Source organism: Rana temporaria, chromosome 2 (genome assembly GCF_905171775.1).
Source record: "Rana temporaria chromosome 2, aRanTem1.1, whole genome shotgun sequence".
In the NCBI taxonomy this organism is placed as follows: domain Eukaryota; kingdom Metazoa; phylum Chordata; class Amphibia; order Anura; family Ranidae; genus Rana; species Rana temporaria.
Genome location: NC_053490.1, coordinates 216,692,101 through 216,708,357, shown reverse-complemented (window position 1 = coordinate 216,708,357; position 16,257 = coordinate 216,692,101). Strand labels below are relative to the sequence as shown.

At 44.4% G+C, this 16,257-nt stretch overlaps 1 protein-coding gene across 1 annotated transcript in view; it reads left to right on the top strand.

Annotated features, from left to right (window-relative positions):
• The first annotated feature begins 4,922 nt into the window (after positions 1–4,922).
• The window catches only part of IL18R1 (interleukin 18 receptor 1), a 58,466-nt gene continuing 47,131 nt past the window's right edge, over positions 4,923–16,257 (top strand). Inside the window, exons 1-3 of the mRNA XM_040336411.1 lie at positions 4,923–5,101; positions 8,478–8,703; positions 12,763–12,931. Coding sequence (XP_040192345.1) covers positions 5,044–5,101; positions 8,478–8,703; positions 12,763–12,931 — 453 coding nt within the window. The 5' untranslated portion in view covers positions 4,923–5,043. The remainder of the gene's footprint in view (positions 5,102–8,477; positions 8,704–12,762; positions 12,932–16,257) is intronic.

Here is a 16,257-nt window from a genome sequence, read left to right as displayed (position 1 = left end):
GTCCTGTCACCATTTGAGGAGGCCACGAGGATGGTGAGCAGTGATAGTGCATGCATCAGTGAGACTGTCCCTGTTATTCACATGTTGGAGCACTCGCTGCGTGGAATAATGGACAGGGCCCTTGAGGCAGAACAGAGGGAGGAAGAGGACGACTTCCTTACCTCTCAAGGCCCCCTTTAAACAGACAGTGTTCCTGCTTGCCCGCCTATCACACAGGAATAGGACGAGGAGGAGGAGGATTGTGTCAGCATGGAGGTGGAGCCTAGCACTCAGCATCAGCAGCAGTCTTCAAGGGATCAATTACAGTCCCAAGGAACCCATGGACTTGTACGCGGCTGGGATGAGGTGGCTGCGGATCATGTCGTCCTCAGTGACCCAGAAGACTCCACACAGAATGCCTCAGCAAACCTACGCTGCATGGCCTCCCTGATCCTGCAAAGCCTGCGGAAGGATCCTCGTATTCGTGCTATCAAGAAAAGGGATCATTACTGGCTGGCAACTCTCCTTGATCCACGTTACAAGAATAAGGTTGCAGGCCTTATCTTGCCGGCGCAGAGGGAGCAGAAGATGAAACATCTTCGGGAGGCCTTGCAGAAAGGTCTGTGCAACACGTTCCCAGAGACTGGGGGGTTACAAAATTCTGGTCCTGGACAACGTGTTGCTGAGGCTTCGGTCTGTCACAGAAGGAGCGGTGGAGAATTCAGACTATTTTTTAGTCCGCAGCCCCAAGGTATAACCAGTTCCAGCAACCATCGCCAGCGTCTGTTTTACATGGTGCGGGAATACCTAGGGGCAAGATCAGACTTGGACACCTTTCCCACCGAAAATCCTCTGGCTTACTGGGTCTTGAGGATGGATCACTGGCCAGAGCTTGCACAGTACGCAATTGAGCTACTGGCTTGTCCTGCATCCAGCGTTCTTTCAGAACGCACATTCAGTACTGCTGGAGGCTTTGTAACCGATCACAGGGTGCGCCTCTCCACCGACTCGGTCGATCGACTGACCTTCATAAAAATGAATCAGGCTTGGATCACCACCAGCTACCAAGCACCTGATGCTGATGTAACTGAGTAATTTTTTTGAAATGTCAGATCCCTTTAAGACTGCCTATGCTGATGCTGAGTGACTATACTGTTATGCTGAGTGAATATCCTTTTCCTCCTCAATGATCTTGCTGATAGCTTGTAAGAACATTGTTGCTTCTGGGCACCGAGACCAGTGGCTAAGGCCCAATTTTTCTGCCCCTGTTTAACAGGGGCTTGTAATTACAATTTTTGATGCAATGCTTTGCAGCGGGCTCATTCCTGCGCTTCAACTAGAGTATCTGTGAGGGGTTGCAGTGTTGTGGCACCAGTGCCTAAAGCCCAATTTTTCTGCCCCTGTTTAACAGGGGCGTGTAATTACAATTTTTGATGCAATACTTTGCAGTGGGCTCATTGCCTGCGCTCCAACTAGAGTATCTGTGAGGGGTTGCAGTGATGTGGCACCAGCACCAGTGCCCAAGGCCCAATTTTTCTGCCCCTGTTTAACAGGGGCGTGTAATTACAATTTTTGATGAAATACTTTGCAGCAGGCTCATTGCTGCACTCCAACTAGAGTATCTGTGAGGGGTTGCAGTGTTGTGGCACCAGCACCAGTGCCTAAAGCCCAATTTTTCTGCCCATGTTTAACAGGGGCGTGTAATTACAATTTTTGATGCAATACTTTGCAGCGGGCTCATTGCTGCGCTCCAACTAGAGTATCTGTGAGGGGTTGCAGTGTTGTGGCACCAGCACCAGTGCCCAAGGCCCAATTTTTCTGCCCCTGTTTAACAGGGGCGTGTAATTAAAATTTTTGATGAAATACTTTGCAGCAGGCTCATTGCTGCACTCCAACTAGAGTATCTGTGAGGGGTTGCAGTGTTGTGGCACCAGCACCAGTGCCTAAAGCCCAATTTTTCTGCCCCTGCTTAACAGGGGCATGTAATTTCAATTTTTGATGCAATACTTTGCAGCGGGCTCATTGCTGCGCTCCAACTAGAGTATCTGTGAGGGGTTGCAGTGTTGTGGCACCAGCACCAGTGCCTAAGGCACAATTTTTCTGCCCCTGTTTAACAGGGGCATGTAATTACAATTTTTGATGCAATACTTTGCAGTGGGCTCATTGCTGCGCTCCAACTAGAGTATCTGTGAGGAGTGGCAGTGTTGTGGCACCAGCACCAGTGCCTAAGGCCCAATTTGTCTGCCCCTGTTTAACAGGGGAGTGTAATTACAATGTTTGATTAAATACTTTGCAGTGGGCTCATTGCTGCGCTCCAACTAGAGTATCTGTGAGGGGTTGCAGTGTTGTGTTACCAGAACCAGTGCCTAAGGCCCAATTTTTCTGCCCCTGTTTAACAGGGGCATGTAATTTCAATTCTTGATCTAATATTTCACTGCAGGGCGTTCCAGCGCCCACCAAGACTAACTGTGAGGGCTTACAGTGTTGTGGCAACACCAACACCTAGGGCACAAATTTCTGCAGCGTATATACGGCAGGCCCCTACTTTCAAACATCCAACTTACAAACGACTCCTACTTGCAAACAGAAGGAGACAACAGGAAGTGAGAGGAAATATCTACCCCTAGGAAGGGAAATTCTCTTCTGTAAAATGTGTCTCCTGTCCACTGATGCTTTATCACAATCCTTGTTTCACCAAAAAATACCAAATTTTCAAAAAATCATTTGTCATTGGGACAGAAAGTGAGGTGCAATCTTCTGAACAGATGCACACAGACAGCAAAACAAATGTTACAGGAGTGATAACCCTTCTCTATGTTTTCAGAAAAGCTTAAAAAAAGATTTTATGGCTGAAGCTACACTTTAAAGAAGTACCAGTTGAAAATTACAAACAGATTCTACTTAAAGCGGGGGTTCACCCGAAATTTTTTTTTTAACATTAGATTGAGGCTAATTGTGGGAAGCACAATCGGGTGTTTTTTTTTAAATCAATGCAGTACATACCGTTTTAGAGATAGATGTTCTCCGCGGCTTCCGGGTATGGTCTTCGAGACTGGGCGTTCCTATTTGATTGACAGCCTTTCCGACCGTCGCATACAGCGCGTCACGAGTTGCCAAAAGAAGCCGAACGTCGGTGCGGCTCTATACGGCGCCTGCGCACCGACGTTCGGCTACTTTCAGCAACTCGTGACGCGCTGTATGCAATTAGGAACACCCAGTCCCGCAGACCCGGAAGCCGCGGAGAACATCTATCTCTAAAACGGTATGTACTGCATTGATTTAAAAAAAAACACCCGATTGTGCTTCCCACAATTAGCCTCAATCTAATGTTAAAAATTTGTTTTTCGGGTGAACCCCCGCTTTAACAACAAACCTACAGTCCCTGTCTTGTTTGCACCGCCTGTATACTGCTGTTCAAAGTATATAGGGCCAAAGGGGCTTGTAATGACCTGGAGGGAGGGGGGCGGGGAAACCCATGCTATTTTTCTCAGTGATTTTCATCCATATTGCAGGGACCAAACATTACATTAAAGCCGCAAGGAGTCTTAAATTACTTTTTTCTTATAGTAATTTAATTTTGTGCAGGGACAGTTCTAAACATGTGCCACTATTATAGACACCCAGCAGGTATGATATTTAAAGGGATTTTTCATTTTTTTTTTCACTTTAAGCATCATTAAAATCACTTTTTCAGAAAAAACAACCGTTTTTAAAACTTTTTTTTCCATTGATACATGTTCCCTGGGGCAAGACCCGGGTCCCCAAACCCGTTTTCCGACAATAACTTGCATATTAGGCTTTAAAATGAGCACTTTTGAATTCGAACATTCGAGTCCCATTGACGTCAATGGGGTTCTAAATGTTCACACAAACGTTCGGTCCGTTCGAAGGTTCTGGTGCGAACCGAACGGGAGGGTGTTCGGCTCATCCCTATTGACCTATCTTTCTTAAAATGCTAGTTGCCTAGAAAATGAGCAATAGCATCCCTCTCATGACAAGTGTTCTATAAAACTCTTTAGGCGACTTTGTCACTCCACCTAGACCTGCTGGAGATTTCTTTCTCTGCTATGGCAAACTGCTGTTTTAAATGGGCAAAACTTTTAATTTTTTTGCTCCTTGCCTGCTCCCTATTTTGTATTGGACCATCACTATAATAGGTTGACTTTATGGCATATAGGAATTTCCATGATTTGGGTGGTGGTATAAAATCTCTATTACTACCAGGTAGTGCAAAAGCAATGCCCATTCACAGTGGCCATAACAAAGGGGAATGCCTCTAATTTATTTGTACCTTGTTGTTAGGTCCATTCTTCCCTGACTTTATGATTAAGCGTCAAGAAATGCCACCCCTGTCCAAAGGGAATCCATTATTCACCACTGAGACAATCTCATAGTATATTGGAATTAGGGATAAGCTCAGGTGTATTCGAATCCTAGTCTGAACCGACCTGTGTGATCCCACCAAGAAGCTGTCATCTGTACTGTGTCAATTATTAGTGACTGAGGCATTCCCTGCAGCCGTATGTATGCAAGTGGTGTATACCTGTGGGATTCCAGGGCAAGGAATGCCTCAGCCACATATGATTGGCACAGTATAGTTACAGCTTCCTGGTGGAACTGCTCGAGAGGGTTTGGGCTAGGATCTAAACACACCTGAGTTCACCCCTAATTAGAATGACTGTTAGTAGACTATAGCCTTGAAGTCTGGGGAAGTTAAACCTGCTTACAAGAAGGAAAAAAGGTTTCTCTTACTAAAATGCTAAGCATCTTGTGTTATCTAATTTTATGTAGGACTGTTTAAAATACAGTATATGGAACTTTATGCAATCTAAACAAGGAACGTGTCAAGAAGTAAACATCATTTTTCTTCTTCCAGTCATCTGTGTGCACATAGCTTACCATTAAGCAGCAGAAATTGCGTAACTGCTTCCTGATACAAATCTGAAAGGCAAACCGTGTGTGACACGTTTTTGATGTAGTAGAGGAAATCAGTTAAAAAACTAAGATCACTGGTAAGTGCCCCAGAACTGTTCCTGACGAGAAACGAAAGTGACGATAAAGGCCATGTACAGACAAAAAGCCGTGTGCCTCATTTTTGGGTTTGCCTGTCTGATGGAATTTGGTAAGTACATTGTTTTATGTGTAAGAAACATACCTGTCACTCTTCCCTCTTACTTTTGTAGTATCAGAATAACAATTTTCCTAATACTGTCATGTGTAATGTATGTTTTTTTTATTTTTTTATAACTAAATGTTATTATCGTTGAAAGTCATAGGATTGAGAAAAATGCATATATATTCTGCTCAGTAAAAGGATTTATTGGGATGTGAGGGTTTTGTTGTATGCATAGCATATTGTCCCAAACCTACAAGTAAGCTAATTTCTTCCTTGAGTAGATTTGATTGAAATGGAAACAGAATGTTCTCTAGTTTTCTCCACATTTGAGACCATGCCATTCAGAAACCTGTCCTCAAGACCCACTATCAGACCAGATTTTAAGTATTACCTTGGGGAGATGCAGACTAGAATACTGCAATCACTGAGCAGCAAATGATATCACCTGTGGTGTATTTCAGTTATCATGCAAACCTGGCCTGTTAGTGGGTCCTGAGGACAGGAGTTTAGAACCACTGATTTAGGGCCCTTTCACACGGGCGGATCAGTAATGATCCGCTCCGTGTGTCCGTAAAAGCTCAGCGGGGATCCTCCGTAAAATCCCCGCTGAGCTGTCGGCTGACAGGGCGGTCCCTGCACACTGTGCAGGGACCACCCTGTCTTTCCTCTGCTCTCCCCTATGGGGGATCGGATGAACACGGACCATATGTCCGTGTTCATCCAATCCGATCCGCCAGACGGAAGAAAAATAGGATTTCCTTCCGTCCGAAAAATCGGATCTTTGCGGAGGCGGGCGATTACGGGTGTCAGCGGATGGTCATCCGCTAACACCCGCAATCACATAGGGACCAATGTATGTCCCGTTTTCATCTGCAACGGATTGATGAAAATACGGACATATAGTCCGCACGTCTGAAAGGGCCCTTAGAGGGATCCCCCCCCCCCCGGCTGGTGAGATAAAGAGTGGCATTGTTGTGTCGTATGTTTTGGCACTGAAAGAAGCTGGAACTGTAGGAAGAGTAATCTGTGCATGACAGTTAAACTATAGTCCTGGCTTAACTGGGAGAGAGAGAGCTTGACTAATTTCTAATTGCTGTTTCACTTATTTGACAAGCCTCATGGGAATAGTATTAAAACAGAATCATTTTTTTCTTATTTGTCCTAGAACCTGCAGAGCTGGTGGACTGGAATATTTCATTGTCTTCCTTCTGTAATACAATAGTGTAGAATGAGAAAAGGTGACTTGCGAAGTGCAGTACAGTCTAGGGCAATCAATCCGATTTTAGTTTTGGGTGGTTTCTGTGTGTTGCTACACTTTGCTCTTTATCATATTGCCTAAACTGGTTTTGGCAGCAGGGTTGTGTTACATACTACTGCATAGGAAAAAATGAAGGAAGCACAGGTAAGTCAACCTGTACAGACATGTCCATTGATATCAGTCCTGCACTGATAGTCTTAGGATTGAGATAAAGGCATAAGATACAGCATAGTAGTCATTTGCATAAAACCTGTGAATGGTAATGTTTAGCATCAGAAATTCATTGATTCTGTCCATATTATAGAAAATAGGAAAAATAAATAAGGGAATCATATTCAATAGAGGGTATTTCCTTAGGTGCCTGGTGATTGGAATCTATTCTGGTGCTGCAAGACAATACTTGGATTTGGTTAGCATCCTTGAGCTTCAGAAGAATGACAGCCATATTCTGTGGATGGAACTAAAGTCAGAGGCAACTGAAGTAAAGGGTTTACCATATTTTTTCATGCATAGTCAACCAGATCTGGTGGAAAAAGTGTAGCGCTAGAAATGATTTGAATTCCTAGTGATGAATTCATAAATAAATAAATTGAATAAACAATGTTCATATATAACACCACGTGTGACAATGGATAGTGTTACCATTAGTAGTAGTCCATAAACCTCCAATAAATGGATACTAATGACAAGAAACTGGACAGAGCCAGAAAATAAAAGTGAATGAAAACTGTTCATAAAACAAAGTTCATATATGAAGAATCCAGTGACTAGGTGAATAGACAAAATCCAATGGGTCACATGACAAAATAGCAACGGCCAGGGGCCGCTACTGATAAGAATCAGTAGATTCTTGTCAGTGGTTGTGAAGACAGCCTGCGCACATTGGCCCGGATTCACATACATCGGCGCATATATAAATGCCGCCGTAGCGTATCTCTTTTACGCTATGCCGACGCAACGCAGAGAGGCAAGCATGGAATTCACAAAGCAAATGCTCCCAACGTTGCGCCGGCATAACGTAAATTCGTAGGCGTATGCCAGCCTAATTCAAAGTAGGTGGAAGTGGGCGTGATCCATTTAAATGAAGCGTGACCCCATGCAAATGATGGGCCGAACGAACGGCGCATGCGCCGTCCCGTGGAAGCATCCCAGTGCGCATGCTCAGAATCACGTCAAAAATACTCCCTAAGATACGTCGAATCACTGCCAACGACATGAACGTAACCTACGCCCAGCCCTATTTGCGCACTACTACGTAAACAACGTAAAATACGACGGCTGTTCCCTGGTCCATACCTTTGCATGAGTTGCGCCTCATAGAAGGGGAATAACTTTACGCCGGACGTACGTCTTACGTAAACCGCATATATTAATGCGCCAGGCGCAAGTACGTTCGTGAATCGGCGTATCTCACTTATTTGCATATACGAATCGTAAATCAATGGGAGCGCCCCTTGATCGTAAATTAATGGGAGCGTAAATATGCGCCCACGATACGACGGCGTAGGAAACTTACGTCGGTCGGAAGAAGCCTTTTTTCAGGCGTATCTAGTTCTGTGGGCACGGCGCACAGATACGACGGCGCACATTTACACTTACGCGTCGGCGTAAGTGCTACGTGAATCCGGGCCATTGTTTGCAAGTAGCAGCAGCTGTTAGCGGTAGCTGTTGTATTTGTACTCTGTACAAATCAATGGCTATCACCACAGCCGTTCACTTGTAACCGCTTATCTGAGTGGGTATGTGAATAAAGCCTCCAACCGACCATTGAAGCAGCAAACTGTCTGCAGATATGCGCCCATGTTGATGTAGCCTACATTCACATGGCTGGATGGATGCAGATAGTTTTCTACATTCAGAGGTAGCTAAAACTTGCAATCTAATGATTTCTAAAAATTATATAACATTTTTTTTTTTTCCAGGAACAAACTTTTACAAATATATAACTTGTGAAAACTACACATTACTACAGGGGGAACCTCATACAATGATAAATATAATAAATGTTTTTACTTTATGTTTAGACTGGACAAACACGGAGGCACGTTTCAGATGTACAATCCAAAGTTCATCACGACCTTAAATCGTTATTGATAAAATATTTTATTTCTTTTTTTTTTTAAGTATATCCATGTTACTTTGAGGATGAGTACTGTGTTTTAAAATGTGATGAAAACACCAGCAAAAGTAATGATGCAGAGGTCACAATCATTTGGCAGAAAAGATTACCCTCCAATGCTTTAGAAATTATTTCTGCAGATATAGACAATCGGATTCTCACAAATGGAAATCTGCTTGAATTTTGGCCACTATCTTTAAATGATTCTGGGGAATATATCTGTACTGTGCAGTAAGTAAATGTAATATTTATTTGTCCTACAATAAGAGTTAATCTGCAAGAGACTGTGTTAATAAGTCATAGGAGCACTTAATTTCTGACTTTTAACTGTGGGGTTGATTTACTACGACTGGCCATAGACAGAGTGCATTTCTTTTCTGGAAACACAGTCAGTGTTGAGGGTGGAATCCCTCCCTCTGATCAACTTGGGTACATTCAGCCTACCCATACATGGTTCGAATCTCGGCCAGCTCCTACTGAACTGGCCAAGATTCGAATCATCTATGGCTGGCTTAAAGGTGGTTTCAAAGGTGGCAAAGTGGTTTCAATATCCTGAGTGGACGTCATATGACGTCCTCAGGATATTGAGCCGCTGTGCGTCCCCTGACACCCCGCAACACCGATCTAGGTAAAGAGTCTCTCACGGAGACTCTTTACCACGTGATCAGCCATGTCCAATCACGGCTGATCACGATGTAAACAGGAAAATCCGGTAATCGGCTTTTCCTCACTCGCATCTGTCAGACGCGAGTAGAGGAGAGCCGATCGGCTGCTCCTCTGACAGGGGGTGTTTGTGCTGATCGATTATCAGCACAGCCCTCCCGGAGATGCCCACTGGACCACCAGGGATGCAAAACAAAAAAACACAGGTATGCCACACCAGGGATGACAATGACACAATAATGGATGCCAATCAGTGCCCGCAATGGATGCCAATCAGTGCCCACAATAGGCATCACTGATTGGCAGGCATTGTTTGGTACTGGTTGGCATCCATTAGTACAACACATACAATAGTGCCACCTATCAGTGCCCATCTATGCCCATCCGTGCCACCTATCAGTGTCAATCCATGCCGCCTATCAGTGCCCATCCATGCCGCCTATCAGTGCCCATCCATGCCGTCTATCCGTGCCCATCCGTGCCGCCTATCCATGCCCATACGTGCCGCCTATCTGTGCCGCCTATCCGTGCCCATCTGTGCCGCCTATCCGTGCCCATTCGTGCCGCCTATCCATGCCCATCCTTGCCGCCTATCCGTGCCGCCTATCAGTGCCAATTTGTGCCGCACATCAGTGCTGCATATTAGAGCCCATCAATGTCACCACATCAGTGCCACCTCATCGGTGCCCATCAGTGCCACCTTATCAGTGCCCGTCAGTGCAGTACCATCAGTGCCCATCAGTGAAGGAGAAAACTTACTTATTTACAATGTTTTATAACAGAAACAACATTTTTTTTCTACATTTTCGGTAATTTTTTTATTTTTTTTTGCAGAAGTGATCAAATACCACCAAAAGAAAGCTCTATTTGTGGGTACAAAATGATAAAAATTTAGTTTGGGTACAGTGTTACACGACCGCGCAATTGTCATTCAAAGTGCAACAGCACTGAAAGCTAAAAATTGGTCTGGGCGGGAAGGTGTATAAGTGCCCTTTATGGAAGTGGTTAAAACTGGAGAGTGCAAAATCTGGTGCAGTTCTATATAGAAACCAATCACCTTCCAATTATTTCTGTCAAAGCTTAATTGAACAAGCTGAAGTTAGAAGCTGATTGGCTACCATGCACAGCTGCACCAGATTTTGCCCTCTCCAATTTTAGTAAATCAACCCCTGTGTATTTCTCGGCAGCAACAACAAATGTTTATAAAGCACTTTTTTCCGATAGGACCAAGTTACCATTCTTATATACTATTTATTAATATTACCAACACTTACATGTTAAAATGTTATAAAGGTATAACACTTCTTTTCACTTTGAAAAATGAAATTTAGTGCAATGTAAAGCTGTGTTCCTTTTAGGGTTGATTTACTAAAGGCAAATCGGCTGTTCACTTTTCAAGGGAATCTGCACACTGCAAATTTTCCCTAGAGATGAATGAAATTTCACTTTGCAAAGAATACCCCACATGCAGGGAATTTTTGCTTACAGGTGATTGAAAGGTGGAAGCAAACAGAGCTATACATCATTCATTAAGCTCTGAGGAAAGTTCTCTTTGCAAATTGCAACGTCCCTTGGAAAGTGAACAGTCTACTTTCCTTTGTTAAATCGACCTCTTTGAATAGCCAGTCCTGTGGTAGCAAAAATCCAATGTATTTTGTATGCCCCTCTTGACTGGCTATTCACAGTTAACACAGATTCTTCTTGTTTGTTACCATTCACTTTGAAAAGTCAACATGAAGGTCAACATGACTACGGAATATGAAAACCTACCTTAATAAACAGCCCCCGCTACTAAATCAACCATGTTTTCTGGTGGGATTAGGTGTTAGGCTTCAGAGCCATTTGCACATTTCAACTGTGGGCATGTTACTTTCACAGCATTTTATTTAACCACTTAAGCCCCGGACCATTTTGCAGCTAAATGCCCAGGCCAGGTTTTGCGATTCGGCACTGCGTTGCTTTAACAGACAATTGCGCGGTCGTGCGACGTGGCTCCCAAACAAAATTGGCGTCCTTTTTTCCCCACAAATAGAGCTTTCTTTTGGTGGTATTTGATCACCTCTGCAGTTTTTATTTTTTGCGCTATAAACAAAAATAGAGCGACAATTTTGAAAAAAATGCAATATTTTTTACTTTTTGCTATAATAAATATCCCCCAAAAACATATATACATTTTTTTTTCCTCAGTTTAGGCCGATACTTATTCTTCTACCTATTTTTGGTAAAAAAAATCGCAATAAGCGTTTATCGATTGGTTTGCGCAAAATTTATAGCGTTTACAAAATAGGGGATAGTTTTATTGCATTTTTATTATTTTATTTTTACTACTATTGGCGGCGATCAGCGATTTTTTTCGTGACTGCGACATTATGGCGGACACATCGGACAATTTTGACACATTTTTGGGACCATTGTCATTTTCACAGCAAAAAATGCATTTAAATTGCATTGTTTATTGTAAAAATGACAGTTGCAGTTTGGGAGTTAGTGTTCACTTAGTGTGTGTTTACAACTGTAGGGGGGTGTGGCTGTAGGACTGACGTCATCGATCGAGTCTCCCTTATAAAAGGGATCACTCGATCGATACGCCGCCACAGTGAAGCACGGGGAAGCCGTGTTTACATACGGCTCTCCCCGTGCTTCAGCCTCAGGGAACGATCGCGACGGAGCGGCTATAAACGAATAGCCGCGCCGTCGTCCCGGATCGCTCCCCGAGGGAACCCGCCTGCCGCACGCAGCGGGGGGGGGGGGGTCACGATCGGACCCCCCACCCGCTAGAAGGCAAGGACGTATATATACGTCCTTCTGCCTGTCCGTGCCATTCTGCGGACGTAAATAGTCGTGCGGCGGGCGTTAAGGGATTAATTATGATACACAAATGATACACAAAAGAGACATACAGTGTATATTTATTTATTTAGGATTTTTGGAGGCAGGGGGTCAACCATGTTTTTTTAAATCTTATACTTTATAAGGTACATTTTTTTCCCTAAATAGCTTCCTTTACCTTAGTGCAGTCCTCCTTCACTTACCTCATCCTTCGATTTTGCTTTACACACAGTAATGCAACACTTTCTCCCTGATGTGGAGAAAGCCTCTTGAGGGGGGAGGGGGCGAGCAGGAGGGTCAGGACGCCCACTAACACACAGCTCCTTTCTCTATCTGAAAAGTAGATAGCGTCCTGACCCTCCTGCTCGCCCCCTCAAGAAGCTTTCTCCACACCAGGGAGAAAGTGTCGCATTACTGTGTGTAGTTACAGACAGAAGAACAGGAAGTGAGGATTTCTCAGAAGAAATAAGGACATTTAAAAGCAAAATCGAAGGATGAGGTAAGTGAAGGAGGACTGCATTAAGGTAAAGGAAGCTATTTAGGGATTTTTTTTTTTTTACCTTTACAACCCCTTTAAGTCAATTGAAAAAGTAAAAAACATAAAAAATTTGACCAGCATACCAACAGCCAATTGTGTATATTTTGCCAAGTAGTGAAGAATAGAGTCAGGGCGGTAGCTAACCCTGATCCCATTGGGGACACAGTGAGAAAGAGGCATCTGAAAATTTTAAAACGAAATGTTTTTACATTTTTAATGCTTGTGGATTTATCATTTTATTTCATTTTTTTTTTTTTTAGAGGAAAAGATTATATAAAAACTTTGAATGTAAAGAAGAAAAATCCCAACTATTGCAGAGATGTGGTGTCAACAGACCGTTTATCAAAGACTGTGGGAACAGCAGCAACTATCAATTATAATCTACCTCATAAATCTAAAAGCACTAGCTACTCTGTTGTATGGTATAAGGTACATAAATAATTTCCGTAACGTCATGTAGGTGAAATCAATAATGTGATTAATTAGGTTAATTCATTTACAAACCAAACAATTTACAAACCATACAACAATACATAAACATATAACATATAACACAAACATTTTGGAATCAGCAGTTTCCATGGTGTGAAGAAATTGTGCCAGTTTTCATGTTTGGTCATTGGAGGACATAAAACAAATACTGAATGGCCCTGGTGTCAGTTATTTGCCACATGCACAATCCTCAACTGACAATCCAATTGCCAGAATAATTGAGGCTGTACGTTATATCCTGCACAGTTTTAGAAGGGATACAAAATGGATACTTTTCTTTCTATTTAAGATAACTTTTTAGGTTGAACACAAACATCCTAGCATTTTAGGATGTGACATATATATTATAATATTTTTTAGAAAAACAGAGGTTTAGATTCCAGACATAATTTTGCAGATTTACAGGAACTATATTTTTTTGCAAACTTGCATTGTCCAGTTTGGCTCAATGTAAGAGTACATTTTATTTAATCTGCTCCTCCTCACCACCTTGTCCAACCAGAGAAATCCTTATTTTTGTTGAAAAAATATAAGGTGTTTTCTTAAAGCAGCAGTGCAAAGCAAGTGATTCCCTGCATTCAGTGTGCAGAGGGGAAGTGTCTGGAGCAACTCCAGGAAGACCATGGCTACAGTGGCGTCACTAGGGTTGGTGTCACCTGGTGCGGTAAAATATGGTGTCACCCCCCCCCCCCCCAATAACTTTTTCAAAATATTTTTGACCCTACCGTTTGCTCTCTGTTCTCCTTTCTTCCCATTTTCTCTCTCTCTATCCATCTTTCTTGTTCTTTCTATCCCCTTCTTCTTTCTCTCCCTTTTTCTTTGTCCCCCCCCCTGCTTCTCTTTCTCCAAGGCCAGAATTCACATCTCATGAGCCATCCCCCTACAACTTTTTTATACCCTGAAAAATCATGGAAAATCTACTAACAGAATGCATTCTTTACTGAAAACCTGAAATGACAGCCTGCTGCCTGACATTTTGGAGAATAAAATGTACATTATATACACTTCAAACAAAGTTTGTACAAAAAAAAAAGAGGGGGAAGTATGATGCACCAAACTGTTAATCATACTGCCCCCTAGTAGCCTGCAATGCAAAGTGGCTGGAGTTCCAAATTGCTCCGGCTGCTCTTTGGTTTCATGCTGATTTAGTGGGAATTTGCCCTAAAAGGGAAAGAGGGGGTGGAAGGTTAGAGACAGAAGGGGGAGAGAGAGAGGAGGGCGGGGGAGATAGAGAGGGGGATGAAAGAGAGAGAAAGGGGGTGGGGGGGAGAGAGAGGTAGATGGGATGGGACAGAGATGGTGGGGTGAGACAGCGAGGGAGGGGTTGGGGTTGAGACAGAGATGGGGGGGAGACAGAGATGGAGGGGGTGTGGGTGAGACAGAGATGGAGGGGGTGGGGTGGGGGGGGTGACAGAGATGGTGGGGGTGGGGGTAAGACAGAGGGGGTGGGGTGAGACAGAGAGGGGGGTGACAGAGAGGGAGGGGGTGGGGGTGAGACGGGGGTGAGACAGAGATAGAGGTGGTGTGGGGTGACAGAGAGGGGGGTGACAGAGATGAGGGGGTGGGGGTGAGACAGATGGAGGGGGTGTGACAGAGAGGGAGAGGGTGGGGTTGAGACAGATGTAGGGGTGGGGTGTGACAGAGAGGGAGGGGGTGGGGTTGAGACAGATGGAAGGGGTGGGGTGTGACAGAGAGGGAGGGGGTGTGACAGAAAGGGAGGGGGTGGGGGTGAGACAGAAGGGGGGGTGACAGGGGTAGGAGGGGTGACAGAGAGGGAGGGGGTGAGAAAGAAGGAGGGGTGACAGAGAGGGAGGAGGTGGGGATGATCCAGAAGGAGGGGTGACAGAGAGGGAGGGGGTGGGGGTGAGTCAGAAGGAGGGATGACAAAGAGGGAGGGGTGGGGGATGAGACAGAAGGAGGGGTGACAGAGAGGGAGGAGGGGTGACAGACAGAAGGGGGGTGAAAGGGAGGGAAGGGTGGGGGTGAGACAGAATGGGGGGTGACAGAGAGGGAGGAGGGGTGACAGAGGGGGAGGGGGTGGGGATGAGACAGAAGGGGGTGAGACAAAAGGGGGTGACAGAGAGGAAGGGGGTGGGGGTGAGACAGAAGGGGTGTGACAGAGAGGAAGGGGGTGGGGGTGTGACAGAGATGGGTGAGACCCCTCCTCACCTTTCCTGGCTCCTTTCCCCTCAGCTGTTTCGGTGTTACCTGCAATATTCTATACATGCACACAGCTGGCACTGTCATTCTCACTGGTGGCACAGACAGCACAGTTTGCGGCTTTATCTGAGGGATGGTCGGCATGTGCTGTGTGTGTGCACAGACCGAGTGTTTGTTACCGCTGCCACTTACTGTAAGGTAGCCGGCTCCTCCTCCTCTCCGGTCTCTTCCCTTATCCCAGGCTCCCGGGCGGTCAGCCTCCTCCTGGTTTCTCGAGTCCGACCTTTCTTACTTGCTACTGCTGACTGGTGTCTCGCGCCGTGCTTCTCTGCCTATCATCATAATGTCCTGCCAGGCAGAGATCATTCTGCCTGACAGTGAAGTGACTGAAAGACCTGTGCCGGCTCGATGCAGGAGCACGGTGGGCACACTCGCAACGCTCCGCTGCAGCTCTGCAAGTTACAACTGTGTGTATCGGCGGCCCCGGTGTCACCCCCCCGCACCCCCATAGCAACGCCACTGCATGGCTATCACTGTATGAGTCATTGATTACCATAGTTATTTTCAGCGTGTAAGTTTGCAAAAAAGAAAAATTCCTGGGAGTTCCACCTAAAAAATGCAACTGATCCAACAGTAAACACCCACAGGGAAGCTCTATCGGAGAAAATAATGCTGTAAATTTTTGACTAACAGATACTTGTTATTACAATACCATAAGTGCATGATGGGAACAACTGAACGTTACTTAATCATGCATGCTTGTCAGCACATTTTGTTTAAACTGTCAGTTATGATTGTGCAGGTTTAAAAGTTTTGTGCAGGAAAATAACACAGTTAAAATTAGGGATACTGGGGGAGATTTACTAAAACTGGTGCACACAGAAACTGGTGCAGCTGTGCACAGTAACCAATCAGCTTCTAGGTATTGTCAAAGCTTAATTAAACAAATTAGAAGCCGATTCTGTGTGCAACAGTTTTAGTAAATTTCACCCTGTTACTAGTTATTTAAAGACATAGTTTTATGGTACGGCTGCAACATGCATTTCAAGACAGACCAATGACAAACAGACTACATGTATCTGAAAAATATGCGGTGCTTTTTA